At 36.0% G+C, this 20,599-nt stretch overlaps 1 protein-coding gene across 4 annotated transcripts in view; it reads left to right on the top strand.

Annotated features, from left to right (window-relative positions):
* The window catches only part of SSBP2 (single stranded DNA binding protein 2), a 130,851-nt gene that overhangs the window by 47,217 nt on the left and 63,035 nt on the right, over positions 1 to 20,599 (top strand). For all 4 annotated transcript variants that reach the window (XM_014053380.2, XM_087715686.1, XM_014053377.2 and 1 more), the window contains exons 2-4: positions 7,354 to 7,426; positions 9,378 to 9,439; positions 11,862 to 11,946. In XM_014053380.2, the coding sequence (XP_013908855.1) occupies positions 7,354 to 7,426; positions 9,378 to 9,439; positions 11,862 to 11,946 (220 nt within the window). The remainder of the gene's footprint in view (positions 1 to 7,353; positions 7,427 to 9,377; positions 9,440 to 11,861; positions 11,947 to 20,599) is intronic.

Here is a 20,599-nt window from a genome sequence, read left to right as displayed (position 1 = left end):
TATTAATATCTTTCATGGCATGACTTACCTGTTCAGTAATGAATGCTGCAGCTTCAAACTGTCACATCAAATTTGAATTGCACATTTGTCAGCTAAATAGAAAGATAGTGAGTAGCATGTGGTCTGTTGCAAGGAATGTCAAAAGAATGCTATGTATATAACAGCATGCATCACCCACTTTGTTATATAGAAGTGAGAGTTGAATAAATCAAAAGAAACATAAAAGTAAATTAAGTACAGTTGGGAGGGGTTATTTATGTGTTTAGTAAAACTAGAAGGGAGAGAATCAAGCATGTATGAAAGTTTTTTTCATTGCCACTTTTGAGATTACTATATCTTTTTGACAGATTGATTCCTAAGAACAGTTTCTTTGATATAGTAATCTTAAAATAGGCCATTGTATATCAAACTTATCTTCACAACCTAAAATTAATATAGCATATGATGGGAATTTACTTATTTAGGATTGTAAACTACACCAACTTATTCTAAAGAAAGTTTAAAAGAATAAATGGTAATGAAGTCCTTGGTGCTCTCTAAGGTTGGTTTTTTCCTTGCAGACATTTCATTAGCCAACCATCAACCATAAAAAATATTAAATTTGTATGCCAACTGTCTCTTAATGACTCAAGTAAGTTGTACATTTGTTTCTAGAGTAACCTCTAAACTCAAGGAAATAATTAGATTTATTCAAAAAAGCACTAATATCACAAATACTCATGCAATTGAAGTGTGTAATATCTGAAATTATTATAACCTGCTACAAATAATAAAATATTTTGTTTTCCAAGTATATACAGTCTGAAAGTTCTGCATGGGGAGACTTATTTTAGCCTCCAGTAGCCAAAAATCTGAAGCATCTTTTCAAACTCACATATTTATTACCGTGTTTCCCCAAAAATGCAACCTGTCCTGAAACTAAAGCCTTGCCACATGTTTCGCGTGGGCAAAAATATAAGCCCACCCCTGAAAATAAATCCCCTGGACAGCCCCCCTGCCTCTGGCCAGGCAGAGCACTGCTCACCGACATAGCGGTATCCTGAAGGCGCCAAGCCACAGAAGCCGGGGGGGGGGAAGAAAGGTACTCACATTGCTTGCTGCCTTCGGGATACCGCTAGGTTGGGGGGTGGCATTCTGCCTGGCCGGAGGGGGAAGTTGCCCAGTTCTCCCTGCAGCAGCTGCCGGTACCGCCGCGCTCCCAAGTATAATGTTTTCTCCGGTTCCAAACTCCCAAACTCGGCTGCCAAGTCTTCCAGCAGCAGCCGCTCTAGGAGTGCGCTCTATGGTTGTGGGCTGGCTGCTGGAAGACTCTGTAAGAAAGTCTTCCAGACAGAGTTTTCCAGCAGCCAGCCAATAACAATAGAGCGAACTCCTAGAGCGGCCCTGCTGGAAGACTCGGCAGCCGAGTTTGGGAGTTTGGAACCAGAGAAGACGTTATGCTAGGAGCGTGGCGGCTGCTGCTGCAGGGAGAGCTAGGCCCAGACATGTTGAGGCTAGGAGGCATGTCTGCTGGGGGCTGAACAGGCTCTCCCATAACCCCCTTCTCCAGCCTGGCAGAGCTCCATGCACTGACCTAGGGGGTATCTCTAATGTGCCAAGCCATGGGAGCTGGGGAGCGGGCAGAACACCATGTGGCTTGGCACCTTAGTACCCCCTTGGTCAGTGAATGGCGCTCTGTCCGGCTAGAGAGGGGGTTTGCCGGGCGGTTGCTTGTGAGCTTGGTCACCTCATGGCTGCTTCGCCCCTGAGGCTGTGCCTGGTTCTTCGGGAGCCAGTTCACAAGGGAGCAACCGCCCGGCAACCCCAAAACAATAAGCCCTCCCCTATAATAAGCTCAAGGTCATATTTTGTAAGTAAAAAGAAAATAAGACCCTGTCGTATTTTCGGGGAAACACAGTAATACAATTTTACCATAATATAGGTAGTCCTTGACTTATAGGCACAATTTGACCAGAATTTCTGTTATAAGTGAGGTAAGTCATTGTAATTCTAACTAAAGTCATCATATGACCAGGCCGATTTTATCATGGTTTTTACAATGGTTGGAAGTCAAATCGCCATGGTCATAAGTTAAGCAACATAGTTGTAAATTGAGTCACATGATCGTAAGTGAAAATCCAGTTTAACAAATGGTATTTGTTGCTTGAAACCATAATACCATAACACTTTTTGAAGTGTGTGTGTGTGTGTGTGTGTGTGTGCGTGCGTGTGTGTGTGTATTTCAAATCTTAAAATGACCTACATTTTGTTAAAGCTTTCGTTAGCTTTCCAACTTGGAATAAGTCGTAAATTAGCATAGTTGATTCAGAAAGTATAACTCCTCAAGTTGGGCAGAATCTAAAGAAACTTAACAAGTCCATGCTACCAAGCAAAGGCCTATACATAGCACCAAGCTTAACCTATACAATCCTAATGGATTGGTTTGACAAGTTGTAAAAAATTGCAGGTTGTGGAATGCAAATAAATGATGATTTGCACTGCATTACCCAGTGAAGTTCATGGGTGAGTGAGAATTTCAACCCATATCTAATTATTTTTCTGTGTGTATTTGAATACAAATGATTTTTTTTGGTAATTCCTAATTAATAATATCAAATTAGAGAACATGTCCAACTAAATCAGTGGACCTTAGCAAAATATGCAGTTGCAATCCAGAAAGAACCTCAACATAAGAATATGCTTTAATGGAAAACAAAAGTTCTTATTCCTGGGCTTTAAACTTAAACACTGCTTTTACTCTTCAGTACAATTTGGGCAGGGATCACAATAACTTTATAGCTGCAGTAGGGTACAAAAGGAGAGGGGGTTTCCATGATTATTTCTGCTGTTCTGATACAAAATTATATTGTTCCATAGGATTGTATTTTACCGGAGAACATTTTCTGCATACCAGCTAAGCCATCTAGTGGATAAAGGCAACTTACCCCTATTCCCTCATGCTTTATTTCCATATCAGTTTTATTTAATTTATTCAATTGAATGAATTGTTGGAAAGAAATTAGGAAAAAAGGCTCAAGACACTGTTTTTTTTTAATCCTGGAAAGCTGAGGATAAGAGATGGATACAAATAAGAATTGTGTGTATAGCAAAGCCATTTCCACAAATTATAATTAGTCCATGCAAAAAAAAAATACTCATATTGTTACAATGCTACTATTCCTAACAAGAACTTGTGACAATAGTTTTAAAGGGGCAGAATGCCTGCTTAAATCTGCTTAACCATTACGTGGGTGACATCTGTTAAGAGATATTTGGACTGGTAAATGCTCAAAAATTGTTGGATACTTCTAAAACTACTTTGGCCAGTGTGGATTGATCCCTGCCTTTCAAGATGAAGGGTTATTGGTAAATTTGTAACAGAATTATTGCAGCTCTGTTTATGGAATATCTTCACTTATCCAGAAGAAAAAGAATTAACTATAAATTATATTTACAATAAAATATTGTAAATTTTATGGTAAATATTTGAAAGTGTCTTTTTTATTGTAAATCATTATAAATATCACCAAACAGCATAAAATCCCATTAAGCTTTATTTTCAAAGAAAGTCCAATTTTGCTAAGGGCTTCTGCTCTGTTGCTTCTATTGCCAGGGAATATGGTGCCACATAAACTTGTGTGTGCAGAACTCTTGAAAAGTTTAGTCTTAAATATAAATGTTGTCATAAATATAAATGTCCTTAAACAATAATGCCCAGCTATTTATTAGCTGATAACTGGTTTCTTTAATAAATTGTTTTGTTTCAGTTTATATTATAATATAAACTAAATGAATATGAATATAGTTTATTTTGCTATTTTAAAAAAATGCTAAATTTTAAACATTGGCTGAAATTATGGTTCAAGGTTTTTTTCTATTTAGTGCTGATAACAGCTTTTTATCAGTCATCATGGTTCTCTTTGGAAAACACTTCTGTCTATATATTTTTTCCTGGTTTCCATTGTCAAGGGGAAATCTTTAAAGATAGAAGTAATCCCTCATGTAGTACAGCAATAAGTTATATTTGTTTAAATGTTTTTAATTACTGTCTGATTTTTTTAAAAGGCTGTTGGAAGAAATGTCCATCTGGGTTCAGTTCCAAGTGGGAAGAAAGACACTAGAAGCACAGAGACTGCTTAGAAAGATAGTTTAATAGTTGGCAGGACAATATGGGTTTTTTGGTCCCTGGGCAAAGAAAATAGCACATGGGGGAGAGAGAGAGGGAGGGAGGGAGGGAGGGAGGGAGGGAGGGAGGGAGAGAAAGTTATATCCTCTCTTGGGTCCACCTTAGAGCTTCCTGTTCCTGTGTAAGAAATGTATTCTGATTGGTTGTCAGACTCCCATGGGGCCATGCAGGGGTAACTTTCTGGTGTCTTGAGTCCCAAACTAAGTTGAATCTTGTTGGGTGATGTAATCTCCCCAGCTGCCATGTGGTGAGTTCTGTTGCTAGATGGGTAGAGGGCTAATCCAACCTTTGTTGGATCTTGGGTGATGCATTTGCTTATGAATAGACCTAGCTATCTCTTTATCTCTTAAGTGTTGACATCTGCTGTGGGCTATTTAGGAGGTGGGAGCTGTTAAGAGTGAGTCTGCTTCCTGCCCAAAAACATGTTTCTCCATTTCTCATCCAGGGAAATATAATATTCTGCCTTGTTAACATTTCCTAGAATATTTCATTCTTCTAGAAGAAGGGTGTGTGGTAACTTCCTATAAGGCAATAGATTATTTTCGAACCTTATAAAAGATCATGCAATTCCTTTAGTTCAGTGGTTCCCAAACTTGGCAACTTTAAGACTTGTGGACTTCAATTCCCAGAATTCTCCAGCCAGCAGAGCTGGCTGGAGAATTCTAACAGTTGAAGTCCACAAGTCTTAAAGTTGCCAAGTTTGGGAACCACTGCTTTAGTTATACAACTGTCATCCAGATTATTCTGAGAAAAATATAGTAGCTTTGTAGAGAATAGTTTGTTGTTATTCATTTGAGGGGGGGGGGAGATGTGGGTATCTCTTATTTGGTTACTTCTCTTTATTCTCTATATAAAACTTTATTTATTGTGTGTAATGTGACAAATCTTGTTTTATGTTTTGACAAGTTGCATTCCAAAAAAGATAAACCTTACCAATAGTACCTATCTCTTGGCAGTTGCTAATCGCCAAATATCCCATGTCCCAATACTAAATGTATGGTGGCCTTTAGTTTCTCCTTAAGCTATAATGTATGAGACATGTGAACATACCGTATCTGCAACATACCCTCTAGTTGTTGTTAGACAGGGGTTGCCAATTATCTTTTATACATTGTTATGAATTGGCAGGAAAGTTTGGATATATAGAATAGCATCCAACTTCTAAATCTGAAGATTTCTTCTATTCTTCAAAGATATAGACAGCTGAAGCATATTATCTTTTATAAATTCCATTTATGCAATGCTGATGAATATTCTCTCTATATAACGTTGATCAGTTTACCTGTAGTATTTATCCCGCAAGTTGAAGCCAATATAAGTTTATAGTGTTGCTATACTTACATTGTCTAAATTCTAAATGCCTCACTCAGTATAACATTTCATTTCACCCTATCTAGTTAAATATTTTGTCATTTTTTAAATAAAAATTTGAATAGCCACTAAGTTTCCAGCTTGCCTTCATTGCAGGGTACTTTTATTATTAACAATTCCATGATAGGTCAACAAATATAGCTTTCTTTTACCAGACTACTGTGGATGCTTCAATTACTGATTTTTTTCTGCAAAACAGGTATTTAAGGAAAAGGAATCATGCATTGCCCTTCATATATGTGGAGGTATTAAAAGCTTCCATTTTTGGTTTATTGTAATCTGCAATTTTCGACTGTTCTTAGAATTTAACAGAGCTGTAACATCAGAAGTCAAAGGCAATTTTCCATTGTATAGCATCACACTAATTTTTTGTTTGACAATTGTTTATTAATTAATATGACATTTCCCTAATTTCTATTGATAAAAGAAACTTCAGTATATCCAAAAGTGGATATACATATGTGTGTGTGTGTGCATGCGTGCGTGCGTGCGTGCACACACGCAAACACAAGTACCCATGTGTATGTATGTGTATTGTAATGTAATTTTTATTAATGATTTAATACAATAGTAAAGCAAATACAAATTAAACCCAAAAAAGAAAGAATGAAATGTTCAAAAAGTAATAAAAAATAGAAAAAGAAGAAATGTAACGAAAACATAAAGAAGTACGTAAAGAAGTGGCTTCTAGTTTTCAACAGAACAAGTTAAAAAATTACAAACATTCATTTCTTTTTCCTATAGCCCACCCCTTCTAAATGCAAAATCATACTGACTGACCACTATTGATTTTTCAGTCCTAGATCAGTAAAAAAAATATGTAAAGACTTACCAGAGCTTTATAAAAACATATTTTATTTTAACCTTGACCAAAGAAGCCAACTTTATATTCCTTTCTTTTACTTCTAACAAGTTTGATCTTTGACTCATTCACATATTGCCTTTCTTTCATGAATATTTCTTCAAGGCTTTAACAGACGTCTTTTGTAAATCCAGTTAAAAGTCACTACCTAAGTCTTATCTTGGTTTATCTTTTGTATTTCTTCCTTTATCTACATAGCCTCAACATCTTTTGTGTATCCAATGAAAAGCCCCTATCAGGATCATTCTCCTGGTTGCATTCAAATTTAGTAAAAACTGCTGGGATCTCCAATTGAGGATTATAAAATGAGCAGGCTGATAAATTATGGGCCTTTAAGATCCAAACAGGCAGGCATCTTGTTTATAACATGCCTGATAAAACAGATATTGCTGTTGGCTAAGCAACTAGAGCTACTAGTTTTCCAACAGGAACTGGAAAAAAAGTTATTTACTCATTGCAAAATGCAAAAATGAAAACATCCTATGATATTTTTAACCATCAAACATCAATACTATCCTGTATCTATGGGAATGATTTGATAGATGGGTAAAAATGCCAAATCCAGTCTAAATATCTGGCTGCCTATGCGACCAACAGTAATAATAATGTAAGAATTGAAAAGGAATCATGGTTAAGAATTTATTTATCTGTGCTGTGCTGCTGTAATTACAAATACGGTATATTGTTTACTGTAAGCATAGCTTATGTACATAAATATAGATTAATAGTACCTGAACATTTCTCCAATTGGGCACTTGCCCAGATAATAAAATATTGACAGACTCTGCTTTTTGTATAAAAGCTTTTTAAGCTGTGCTAGGATTTTTGTCCATATATAATATTTTGGATGTAAAATAATAGCTTTACTGGATTTTTCCTCTAATATATATTACAATCTATTCATTTTGGAATTATTAAATAATTAGAATTTTAATAGGTTTTCTTCTGTTTCCAGGTTAGCACTATATGTATATGAATACCTTCTCCATGTAGGAGCACAGAAGTCTGCACAGACATTTTTATCAGAGGTATGTTTTCTACTCTTTTCTTATTTTTGGATTAATAGTCAACTTTTTATATATTAAAAATTATCAGTGATTCTATAGAGAATCATGGTAGTCTGACATATAGTATATAAATGTTTAGAAATGAAATTATTTGTTATGATAATTTTTAAGGGCATAAAAATTGTAGCTATATTATCAATCTTGTTATATATCAAGAAGCACTGGGCCTGAGTGTTGTGGCCTGGTGGCCGCCAGCCCCTCCAGCAGCCAAATCAGATGAGATGTGGGAATCAGGGTCAGCATCAAGGCAATTTGGGAGGGAAGAGGGAATGAGGCTGTCAGAGAGAGAGGGAAGGAGAGATAGGGGGAGAGAGAGAGACGGAACCTATGCCATCCAACAGCCCTCAGATGAAAAGTCAACAGCCCCCAGGTCTGGAGGTGCTTGATGAAGAAGAGAAGGAACAGCTGGGTCCAGTGCCTGACACGCAGATGCGCAGAAGGCAGAGAACAGCAGTGGATATCTGTGGGCTGAGCCTTGGGATGGAAGAGCCACCACTGCTACCGAAACCCCACCCTACTTCTGGGGATAAAAGGCAGGGGATGGAGATGAATAGATGGGGCACACAACTATTCATCTCCCTGCCGGACAGCCTGCGGTGAGAGAAACTTTTTGCCGGGGCTGCTGGTGTTCCTAATAAAGGAATCATTAATTTAATTACAGAGTGTTTGTTATGTTCAGGGAGCTGGATCAGAACACTGAAACATTGCTTATCACTGTTGTTATAGTCTTATTTTAGGCCCAAACTAAAAATAAAAAATAAGGAGAGGGAGGGAGGAGGAGAGAGAGGGAGGGAGAGAGAGAAATAGCTAGTAAATGTAAATCATTATTTTGACATCCAAGCCCCAGATTTTTGCAGGTTACTCCAATCTAAGATTAGAGATCTTGTGCTTTTTTCCAGCCTAAACTATTGCTATGTGTGGCACCTATACTAATAGTTGAAAAACACTGTAATAGTCTATTTCATATAAAAAGAAAATATTAGACTGCTGTTGCAAATTATTATCCAGAGCATCATATACTAGCCTTAATTTTACTTGCATAAACTTACTGAATCACTCTTTATAATTGTATAATTTTATTACTCATGTGGGTAAGAATTATACATATGCAGAAGCCACAATGTTGTTTTCCTTACACATATGAAAGAAATGCTATGTCATTACTAACACAATCATTGCATCTTTGAAATGAATGATTGTATCCAAAGTGTGAAGTATGTGTGGCTTAATAATATATAAATTTGTAATATTTTAAAGTATACAGGATGAATAACACAAATAAATAGTATTAATTTCCACGTGCATTCTAATGCAAATAAACTGCTTATGCAACAGTTTTTCTTACTCTCCACAGTGATAAATAAATGTCACTATTATAAACATAATAATATATTTGAGAAAAATAAGAGTAGGTGAAATGTTTCTTATAGTGAAAAAGGTATCCCATAGGCGATATTTTCTTCTTTAGAAGTGTGGTTGTCTGGGATAAAAACAGTATAACATGAGCGCAAACATGAAATGAGCCTGTCCAAATTTCTACAAAAATACACAGATTAAACTGGCTGTGCTTTCAGCCAGTGTAGAACAGTTGCCATAACTAGTAGATAAGGAAAAGCATAAGAATCAATAGGTAGCTATTGGTTGATGGAGCCGAGTGTGTATTTTGCTCTGCACACTCATACTTAGTCTGTTTTAATCTGAGAGACAGAGCTACGCCTATACACTCAAACTGACCTAATCCCACAAATGTAGAAGACAACACATATTCTGATATCAGTTGAAACAGATTTTTAAAATTGATCTGTGTTGATTTTAAAAGAGCCCTTTGAATTCATTTTAGCTAAATGCTATCATTGTTTTCATGTGAATCTATCTTGCCTAAAGAAATAATCATTATTTGCATTGGTTTTAGATAAGATGGGAAAAAAACATCACATTGGGCGAACCCCCAGGATTCTTACACTCTTGGTGGTGGTAAGTGTTTCAATTTACAAAGATTGTATTGGTTGTTAAAGTATTATACTTGTACAAAATCTGATTTTTATCAAAGGTAATAAGAAATTTTGCTAACTAATTGGAAGACTAGTGTCAACCGCATTTAATATTGAACTGTCATTTCATTTCCTCGAAAAGATAAAATTAATTATGCAATTATTTCAGTTTAACCTTGCTCATTTTTCTTTCAGACAGATTGACACTCAAATTTTCCGGATCTTATGCTTTCCCCCCTTTAGATGTTCCTATAGAACTACAAACATGCACCTAAACTAGTTTGATGTGACAACTGCTTGTTAAGATTCTGCAGAAATGCTAGTACATATATATGTAAATTGTTATTGTCAGAAACAAAGTAGGTTTCTGACTTCAGAGCTCTTTTATATTTGGGAGCATCTGGAGTGCCAATCAATGGCTTCAAAATGATCAATGTGAACAGGTGATTAAAGCCCCACTTAATTTATATGCAAACATTGTGCATAATTCTTGTTTGAAAAAAAGGACAGGGGCTTTGATTGTCCAGTTATCCCCACCATTTTGAAGCCAGTGAATGTTGCTGTCATTACCCCTGTAGGTGTACAGAGAATAATTCTGTATACAGGAGCAACAGTATTAATTTTAGGGCAGGAGGAGATTATACATGCACATCCTTCTGTGTGGCATCTGCCACTGACACAAATGAGAAAATCCTTTGCGGAAGAAAGGAATAGGTCTGTGCATGTATCAGAAATGATTTAGAGGATGTTATTCAGTTATCATGTAATAAGTGCAGCCCTTATATGATATTCATTAAAACAATTTATTTAATTTTCAGGCTTCAATCCAGTATAAAAAATGATGTGGCTTCTTTAAGAATAATTTTAACTTAAATGACTACCCTCTTTCAAGCAGTTGCATTTTTTTCAGATTCATAAAAAAGGAGAAGGCTTTAATGAGTAGCACAGCAATAGATTGCCCATACGTTTACATCCTTTAGAGTTGCTCCTAATCATTTGTGAAACATGTACAGAAGAGACTTTGCTTTGGAACGGTTCCTTGCCCAGCCCTGTGTGTTTTTTTTGTGTGTGTGTGTGTGTGTGTGTGTGTGTGTGTGTTTAATTTCTATACTATTAATTGGTTTTAAAAGCTTGTAATATTTATTACATAAGGAAAGGATTTAAGTTAGTTGTCTTATTTTTTTTAGATGGATAGAGTCCCTAAATAAGGTGGTCACCAGAGGATTCTAGGGTTTAGACTAGAAAGTTGAAAAAAAATCTTAGAAGAAAGCAAGGGTGTATTGTTGTCAAGAAATCTGCAAAGGAAATGTCTGAAATTTCCAGAAGCAGAAGCAAAGCTCAAGTCAAAAATAACAGGGTATTTTACCAATTAATGCAAAAGAAAACTAAAGCTAGAAATACCAGGATAGATACTCATTTTTAAATAGACAGTAGTATTTATAATTAATAAATATTTTTAATCTAAGAGACTTTTAGCTGTCATCTATCTTCAATGCTGCCTTCTCCCTTTCAGTCCTTTATATAAAAACAATCTCTTCTGGAACTTCATAATGTAAAATTGTTTATGATGTTGTCTGTTCTAATGATATAATGATATAAAAAATCAGCAATTTCCTAATGTTTATAGACACAAATTACTCATCTCAGATATTAAACTGTTCTAGATTAAATATTTGTGGGGGTTTTAAAGTTTTTTTTTAAAGACAGACTTTATTTGGTAATTAGATGCTTATCAGTTGCATGATCCTTGAATGTTTTCATTTTAACACAAATTAAATTATAGTATTAGGATATTTATCTGTATAGCAGTCAATTAGGCTATCCCTGTAATTATTCTTAAGTATGCGTAGTTCCAACAGAATGGGAATACTGCATACATTTTGCTTTCAGAGTATGAAGAGGGTGTCAGGCATGCCTCCTTCAATAGCCAAGAAAGAAAAACCTCAACTCCATTTGAATAGAGATAAAATATGTTTACTAGATATGAATTGAAAGCAGCAAAAAGGAAAGCAAGATTTGAGCCAGAAAGGCGCGAACATGTACATATCAAATCATTGCCCACCCCCCTCCCTCCAGTTACCCCAGCCCAACATCCAATCTGCAACTCCCTAAGGTGTCATGTGGGGTGCATCTTCAAAGGGCCTCATCTGGTTGGTATGCGAGACAGTTGGCCTTGACCAAGTCCAAACATCAGCCATCAGAATGTGCAAAGGGTGGTGAGAACAAAACTCCCTTTCCCAATACCATGCCCCCACCCTCCCCGTTTCTATGGCAGCCGATAGCAAGCAAGTGAAGCAGAGGCTGACAGAGGGTAATAAAGTAGTAATTACTATAATGTATGTGTATAGATGGGATATACCTAAAAAAAAATAAGTTACAAATTGTGCATTCTTTTTTATTTTTAGTGTGTTTTGGGATCTCTATTGTGCAGCTCCAGAAAGACGTGAAACATGTGAACACTCAAGTGAAGCTAAAGCCTTCCATGATTATGTAAGTTTTATGTTTATTGATTGCATTTTGTCTGAGCTTTGTTTGGAAATGATAACGGCTATGAATTTAGTAATTTTCAATGTGCTGGAAGAGCTACTGCTTCCAAATTTTTGTATTCCCTTGATAAGTAATGGAAATGAAACTAATATTAACCTTGTATGCAGTACAAGAGTTTGTTTTAGATAGGATAGCAAAGGCTCATCCTTAAGAGACATCAAGATAACAACCCTGTGGATAAGGTCAAAGAAGTCAAATTTTCAGTTAAATATGGGTAGTGTTGGCAAGGAGGAATGAAAAAGAGGATGTATAAGCAAGATGATATTAAGTGCAACATATTGAAGATTAAAAAGTACTGTCCAATTGTACTGTTCACCATATAATTAATGGGGGAAATTGTTTAAGAAAAAAATCAAGCTGAAGAAACAAAATTATCTAGCAATCAGATGGTTTGGTTTTGTAAATGTTTAGTAGTGGACTGAGAGTGGACAACTGGCAGATATTTTAACACAAATTTATATGAAATCAGTGGAAAGGCCTTGCATCTATTCCTTATAATATATAGATCATCAGTATGAGAAATTTTTAAAGAATAACATTGCTTTTGGGTTTAACATGAGATTATTGAAATAAAACTTTTTGGTTTTCTTGGTAGTATTCTAAAGTAGATTGCTGAAAGCAAAAAATTACCAGGGTCTGTGTATTAGGTATGATTGTAAACAAGTATGTTTTGAGTTAACATTTATACCTGTAAATAGCACTGTGCTATTGTAACTGTGTTACAATGTTAGTTTAGTGGTAATTATGTGTAAAAATTCTAAATATGGCTTACATTCAGATGTTTAATTATATCAGAAGTCAGTAATGTTTTGAACCAATTGCAATCTTAAAAATTTGAAATCATATTAGAAAATTTTATCTATTTAACAGTTATCATGATAATTATGACAAGTCACAAACAAAAGCAAACTGATAATTTTGTCAAGCCAGTTCACTGCTGGATTTTTTCCTTCTTTCCCTTCCAAAGTCAGGACTATTAACATCCATTATTTTCATTTTTATAAGAATGACTGAAGGTCAAATATGGTACAGAGAGGCATTCCTAGAAATAAAGATAGAGTGAAAGTAACTTTGGTCATCATATTGCCTGTTTTGAGTTATAGATTCCTAAATGGAAAATGCTGTCTTTTAGTTACAGATTTATAATAATCAGATGATTTGTTTAGTAAAAGAATTGGTTAAATGTATAACAGCAGGAGTAGCTCACATAAATAATGTTGTCAAGTCTTACATTCCCTGAGATTCTTTTCCTGATTCCCATCCCGGTTTTAGCTACTGTATATAGTGTTATTATAAACGAGTATATTGTGCAGCTGGACCTCTGTTTAAAAAAGTAATGGTGTTCAATATCAGTTTGCTGAAGAAACAATCCTTTTCTAAGACCTGGTAGCATGTTGAATAGCTTAATATTTTGATCGAATAACTCTTCTGAAACATAGTAATAATAGCTTCCAAAAAGGTCATTGTAACAGCAGGACATCACAAGAAAAAGGTACACAGTAAAGGCCCTAATACATTTAGATCTCGGCTAAAAGATCTTGAAATACATTCTAATTATAAATAATTAGGGCTCTAGAGTGCTTAAGATTCAAAAACACAAATATAGGACCTGGCTGCAGCTACTTAAAGCAGACGTTTCTGGGATTATTTTGAAATGCATGCTGCATCCCATAAATCTTTATGAGTATCCACAATCAGTATATAGAAATGTTCTCTTAACAATTTAGTTCCAGCTTTTACAAAGTATCTCTATATGCATAAATGAGAACATTCTTTGTCACATCTTTTCTAGTAGTGGAATGTTCAAAGAAACATTTACAGAACAGGTTTCTTAAAAGAGATTTTTGGAGTGTTCTATGGTGGGATGCGATGATGCAGTGGCTAAGATGCTGAGCTTGTCGATCAGAAAGATCGGCAGTTCAGCGGTTCGAATCCCTAGCGCTGCGTAATGGAGTGAGCTCCCATTACTTGTCCCAGCTTCTGCCAACTGAGCAGTTCGAAAGCATGTAAAAATGTAAGTAGAAAAATAGGAACCACCTTTGTTGGGAAGATAACAGTGTTCTGTGCGCTTTTGGCGTTTAGTCATGCTGGCTACATGACCACGGAGACGTCTTCAGACAGAGCTGGCTCTTCGGCTTTGAAATAGAGATGAGCACCATTCCCTAGAATTGGAAATGACTAGCACATACAAGGGGAACCTTTACCTTTACCTATGGTGTTTTACTTCATTATATATTTATATATTATAGCCCAAGACAGAATTGTGAGTTATAGAAATATGCATACAGGCAATTGGAACCTTTGTTTTTCAGAAGTGTTTTGCAATTGCCTCCTTCCCAGGACTGAAAGAAAGTGACTGACCCAAGGTTACCCAGCTGGCTACGTGCCCAAGATGGGACTAGAACTCTCAGTCTCCCAGTTTCTAGCCTGATACCTTAACTACCTCACAAAACTGACTCTTACCATTTGAATAGTTATAGAAAAAAAACACGTGGTAAAATCTAAATTGCTTCTGTTAAAGTATTCAGTGTTTCTGTCTTAGTCTAAACTGGGAAAATAATTTCATATAGGATGCAGGTGGACGTGATTCCTTTGTAATTTTTGACATTCCAATTATGGGTTAAAACTGTTTTATCCTGACTGATGATCTGATTACATATATGCCAAAAGAGAGATAAAAGTTACAGAAATAATGCTATGGATATAGCCATGTTAGGTACTCTGACAAGCCAACAACTACATGATTCTAGATGATCCTTTGAACATTGAGCTTATTGTTAAAATTGAGCATATGTATTTTGTGGAACAGGCTCATTCTGCCATAATATGACCCTTTAATGATATAAATACAAAAAAAATGCAAAAGGAGTTCAGCAAAATCTTATTTCATTAATGGAAAGGATTGTTAGCAAGATAAATAAAATTTTCTATTATGACTATTGCTTGATTAGTTTCCAGATTTTGAATTGCACATTTATGTAGAATTTCTTTGAATTAGTTGTTAAATCAGTTAAACAAATGTCACCTACTGATTGATTGGTTAAATTAGTTTTAATTATTACCTAGTGTTATTTTAAAACTTGAACTAGAAGTTTGCAACTTAAACAAACCAAAACTCCCCTGCAAACAATAAATGACCTTGGAATTGTGATACTAAGACACACAGATTTTAAAGTCTAGAGAAGTTCAAGGTCACTGACCAACCTCTGCACCCAACAATATGTGAAATCAGATTGTTTATTTCTGAACTTGTGGCCAGGACAATATAGGAATACTGTTAGATTTGCAACAGCTATAAAATCTCTGTAGGGATAGAGAAGTTAAAATGCTATTATGGATCCAATAACTTCTAGAATGTACACAAGGAGTTTCTCACTTCATTTCTTCATGATAATGTTGAAATCCTGGCTAATCAAAGAACATGGACTGCCTATGTGGCTGACATTATCCATGTTCCCTCTAACAGAGCTAAATTGTCACTTTGGTTTATTAGAGAATTGAGAGCAATAAAGCAAATACATAGAAGATTAAAGTAGAAATGAGGAATTCTTGTGATGAGTCAGACCAAACACAGAATGATGCATATTTTAAAACCCATCTAAAATCTTACTCTGTGGTAGTAGATGCGGTAAAGAGGGATTACTTCTCTGTCTCCATTGCATCTGCACAGAACAAAACAGCAATGCTTCTCCGTACTGTATGGCATCTCCTCCATCTAGATGTTAGGTCGGGGAGCCTGAACAGTCGGAGGCTCGCTGTGAGCAGTTTTCATTGTTCTTTGCAGACAAAGTCGATCGGAGTTGCCTTGACTTGGACTCCAGTGTTTGGACAGGTCATAGGAGGTAAGCTTGGTAATGGTTCATATGGATTATTTTCATCTTGTAAGATCTTGGGGATATGAGCAGGATATATGGAGAGATAAGAGCCAATACCTGCTTACTCAGTCCTTAAGCTTTCCTCCTAGCTGATACACTAATCAGGTTGGTTTGGCCCTTGGGTTAAGGGAGGTGAGCACTGATCTTTGGGTCACAGAATGTATTTCCACTTGCTCTTAAAGAAGGCACTGATAAATTCTTTACTTAAATAAGCCCTCTATTATGTTGAAGAATCTATGTAACTATAGTCTAATCTCAAATATTTTACGTTGAGCCAAAGTTATTGATAATATGGTGGCCTCATAGCTCCCACTGTTTTTATTTATAATGAGTCAATAACCCGCCGTTGCTTGGGTATTTGTTTATAAGAGGAAATGCCAGACCAAACATAATATCTAATGTTGGATTTTCCCCCTTACCAGAAGGAACCCCTTTGTGGAGTACTATGAAACTGTTACCACGGCAACTCCACTGCACTGTACAGTAGAAGCCATTTTATGGCAGTACAATAAAAACCATTTTAAGACACAACAGGCTGTATCTTAACGGAACACACACCCCACACACCCCACAGTATTTTTTTCCATAGAGTAAGTCATCTGTGTACCAAGTTTGGTTGAAATTGCTTGAGGTGTTACAGAGTTATGCTGGAACACACACACACACACACACACAAACACACAAACACACACACACAGATTTGAATCCCTTTCAATAGGTACTTCATCTGGGATATGATACTTAAATTACTTTGATTGCTATAATGATGTCCTGGACCAGAAAACAACTGTCTAGCCCTCTGATTCAGCTGTTGTGTTTGAAACAAATCACATGAAATACTTAACAATTAAGTTCTATTTCTATTTCAAACAGATTAGTGCCAAATAAAACAATTGGGCAGCTTTGACAGGAACTCACAATATATATGTAGCTGTAGCTTTCATACTACATCTCTTGTTTTTTCTTCTAACCAATTCAAATTGGTTAGAAATATTTTTCACCTAATCACCTTAAAGGCTATAAAATCTCTATATCCACCACCATAAAAGTAAACAAATCATGGTATCTTTCAGTGAGGTTCGGTGAGGTTTATGGCTGATGAGGCAGCAATTTTTTTGACTTCTAGACTTCAACTCCCAGAATTCCACAGCCAGGCATGCTCAGTTCCGATTTAGAGCAACAGCATTTGTTTTTCTCCTTTGCTTAATAAGTTTCTTTCATTTTCTTTTTCTTCCCCCTTCCCCTCCTTCCACCCTCTCTTCCCCCCCTCCGCCTCTCTCAAACAAACACACACAGTTGCACCAGAAGGATGAAGTTTGAATTCCTCCCCCTCCCTCCGCCCACATATACTTTTTCCAGCTGTTTCAGAGAGGATTTCAACTCTGCTCTTGCCTGTCATCATGAAAAGAAAAAAAAAATGTAAAAGGAAAAAGGCAAGAGCTGAGGTCAGGCTGAGCTAGTTGCTGCCAGAGTCACCATGGATGACTCTGCTTAGCTGTTTAAAAAAGCCTCTAAAAAAGCTTCCCTACAGGAGGAGGCAGGAGAACGACGTGCCTCACCTACATGAGGAATTTTTAGGCTTTTAACCCTTGCTTAACTCTGCTTGAGTGATCATAAAACGCCTAAAATCAGACTAGGCGAGGCACGTCATTCTCCTGCCTCCTGTAGAGGGTGCTTTTTTAAGAGGCTTTTTTAAACAGTTAAGCAGAGTCATCCACAGTGACTCTGGCAGCAACTCGTTCACCCTGACCTTACCTCTTGCCTTTTTCCTTTTACATTTTTTTTCTTGTCATGATGACAGTGGTGAGGCCCTGCCTCCCCTGACTTCACGTCCCTGGTATCTTTCAGTGCAGTCTGGCAGAATTTGGCCTTGATGCACTGTTTTATAATACATGCAGTCCTTTATATTGTAATGTTGTAATACTAGGTGGTTTCTGTTTAGCGTGTACATTATTATTTACACTGAATGTTGATTAGAGCCTGCTGCTTCTCTCATTTTCAACTTACCCAGTTAGTCTGATCAGTGGGTGAGGGAGGAGTTTTTTCCCCAGAAGTTCATGTATTTATTATGTGGGAGAAGTCCTTCTGGTTAGTTCCCAGGCTATAGAAAGTTGTTCCCCTGGATTCTGTATTTGACACACATTTTACTAGGATTTAGAAAATGACAAAAGTCATATTTATTTTGCAAAACCTTTGGCACTATAAGTTTATTTTAACTGTATCAATTTGACTTTGTGTTCTATTTTGTATTTTGCTTTATAATTGTAAGCCTCCATAAGAGCTTATTATAGCCAAATTATCAGTACCCCTGAACTTTACCATGAAATAAGTAAAAACTGACACAAGTAAATGGCATCAGTCATTTTTTATTCCAAAGTCCATAGCATGAATACTTTGCTTTTAATATATGATTTCTGGTAAATAAGAAAGCAAATAAAGATAGCATGGACATAATTTTTGTTACATTAATTAATATTTAATAACAACCTTTTGTGGCAATCAAGTGCTTCTTGTAGTGTGAATGAAACTTCTATGCTTCTCAACTGGCAATTTGTTCCACTTTTCATGAGCAAACTACTCCAGCTGGGTTCTTTCTTCTAAATGTGAGTTTAAACTCTTTCCATAAATTTCTGTTAGGTTTAGATCATAGCAGGCTACTTGAGAATAGTTTTTGAACAATTCATCTGTGTGTTTGAAATTATTGGAGGACCTATGACCTGCAACTGAGACAGTGTTTTCTAACACCAAACATTATTGTTTCATCCCACAATGCCTTGATAATCTTGTGATTTCATGGTGCTTGGCATAGATTCAAGTACTTGCAAGATCCTGTTAGCATATCTTTTACATTTTAGAATTAATTTAGATCATTTTTCATGTCTAATCTTCCTAGTATGGCAGACATCAATCTTGTAAATTTGGAAGTACACATCTGGATCATTTCACTTAGAATCTAAAAAACTAGCTTCTTGCTCCTTCTCACTCATTATCCAGATGCAGGATATGCTTTCTCTTATCTGACCATTCCATAGACAGAATCTCTTTCCCCGTCTCCCGAGGGTCTTCCCATAAGTTTGTAGAAACCTTATGGCCCCTTCTCCAACATTTCACAGTAAGGATGGTATTCTTTTCTTAAAAAGCACTGTTTTTATTCTATGGACATAGTGCTACTATGACTTACCAAAAACCTCAAATTTTGTTTTATTAGTTCAAAGGCATATTCTTATTGGCGTTCCAGGTTCACTTGAATGTGGATAAGTTTTTGCAATATATTTTGTTAATTTTATAAAATATGATGGATAAATAAAAACTAAACTTATTAGAAGGACAGTCTGCTTTGACTAATAAAAAAAATGCTAAATCTCAATTAGAAAATGAGATAAAGTCATATACCTTAACCTTGTATTTGAATTGACAAAATTGCAGATTAATTTTCATCAGTTGTGTTAATGTATTAAAAAGATTATATAAGAGAGGCTTTGGAGTTCAGTTTCAGACTTAGGTGTGTGGACTTCAGTGTCTGGAATGCCATGTTGCCCAGGTTAGGGAAAGAAGATGATATGTAACTTGGGTTAGATATCATGGTGGTGTTTATTTTTAATACATAGCTTGATGCTTTGGATATAAGATATAGGTACCAAGCCCGTTGAAATAATAACTGCAGTTATAATTTACTGCAGTTAATTTATTGCACTGGACAAGTGCCAAAGTCCTAGTGCAGCCACTTTGGTAAAAGCATTATTTTAGAAAAAGAAAATTGCATGGGGAAATTCAGAAGGACTAGATCTTTCAAGAATAGCTTGGGTTGTAGCTACAACGAAAATTGTAGCAGCTCAGCTGGAAGTACATGACATACAGTATCATAATCATATATTCTCAGAATGCTGATGAGCTATGTTAATTTGTTTCAGAAATTTCAGTGTTGACCAGCTAAAGAAAGGAACTTAAAATAAAAGTCCAAAGCTAAATTTTAATTATATGAAACATAGAAAATAACTTGGGAGATGGCTTGGTTATAGTGAGAAAATTAAAGGTATTGTTTTTTTAAAAAAATGATAAAATCAATTAATGAGAGTCACATAACACAGGAAGTCAGAACTAAATAAACACATTATGGTTTAATGTTATGGCAGTGTTGATTGACCTAATGCAATATGGTAAGCCAAGATGTATCATAAAAGTTTCTGGATTCAGTCCATTGATTTTGTCCAATTATTGTATGCTGTTATTTACAGTTTAGTATATTGTATACTATGTTTAGTATATTTAGTATATAGAGTGATGTGATGGCTCAGTGGCTAAGACACTGAGCTTGTCGATGGGAAGGTTGGCAGTTCAGCGGTATTAATCCCTAGCACCACGTAACGGAGTGAGCTCCTGTTACTTGTCCCAGCTTCTGCCAACCTAGCAGTTCGAAAGCATGTTAAAATGCAAGTAGAAAAATAGGAACCATCTTTGGTGGAACAGTAACAGCACTCTGCACCTTCAGCATTTAGTCATGTTTGCCACATGACCACGGAGACGTCTTTGGACAGCGCTGGCTCTTCAGCTTAGAAATGGAGATGAGTACCGCCTCTAGAGCCAGAAATGACTAGTACACATATGTGGTGGAACCTTTACCATTACCTTTTATATTGTGTCAACCCAGGCATTTGATGATGTTCTTTCCCAAGATAAATCCATTTTTCATTACTAGAACAGTCATTTTTAATGTTTCATGA

Source organism: Thamnophis sirtalis, unplaced genomic scaffold (assembly GCF_051295495.1).
Source record: "Thamnophis sirtalis isolate CommonGarterSnake01/CBP01778 unplaced genomic scaffold, rThaSir2_p1.2 scaffold_5, whole genome shotgun sequence".
In the NCBI taxonomy this organism is placed as follows: Eukaryota; Metazoa; Chordata; class Lepidosauria; order Squamata; family Natricidae; genus Thamnophis; species Thamnophis sirtalis.
The sequence above is the reverse complement of the archived record's forward strand: the minus strand, read 5'-3'. Positions and strand labels throughout refer to the sequence as shown.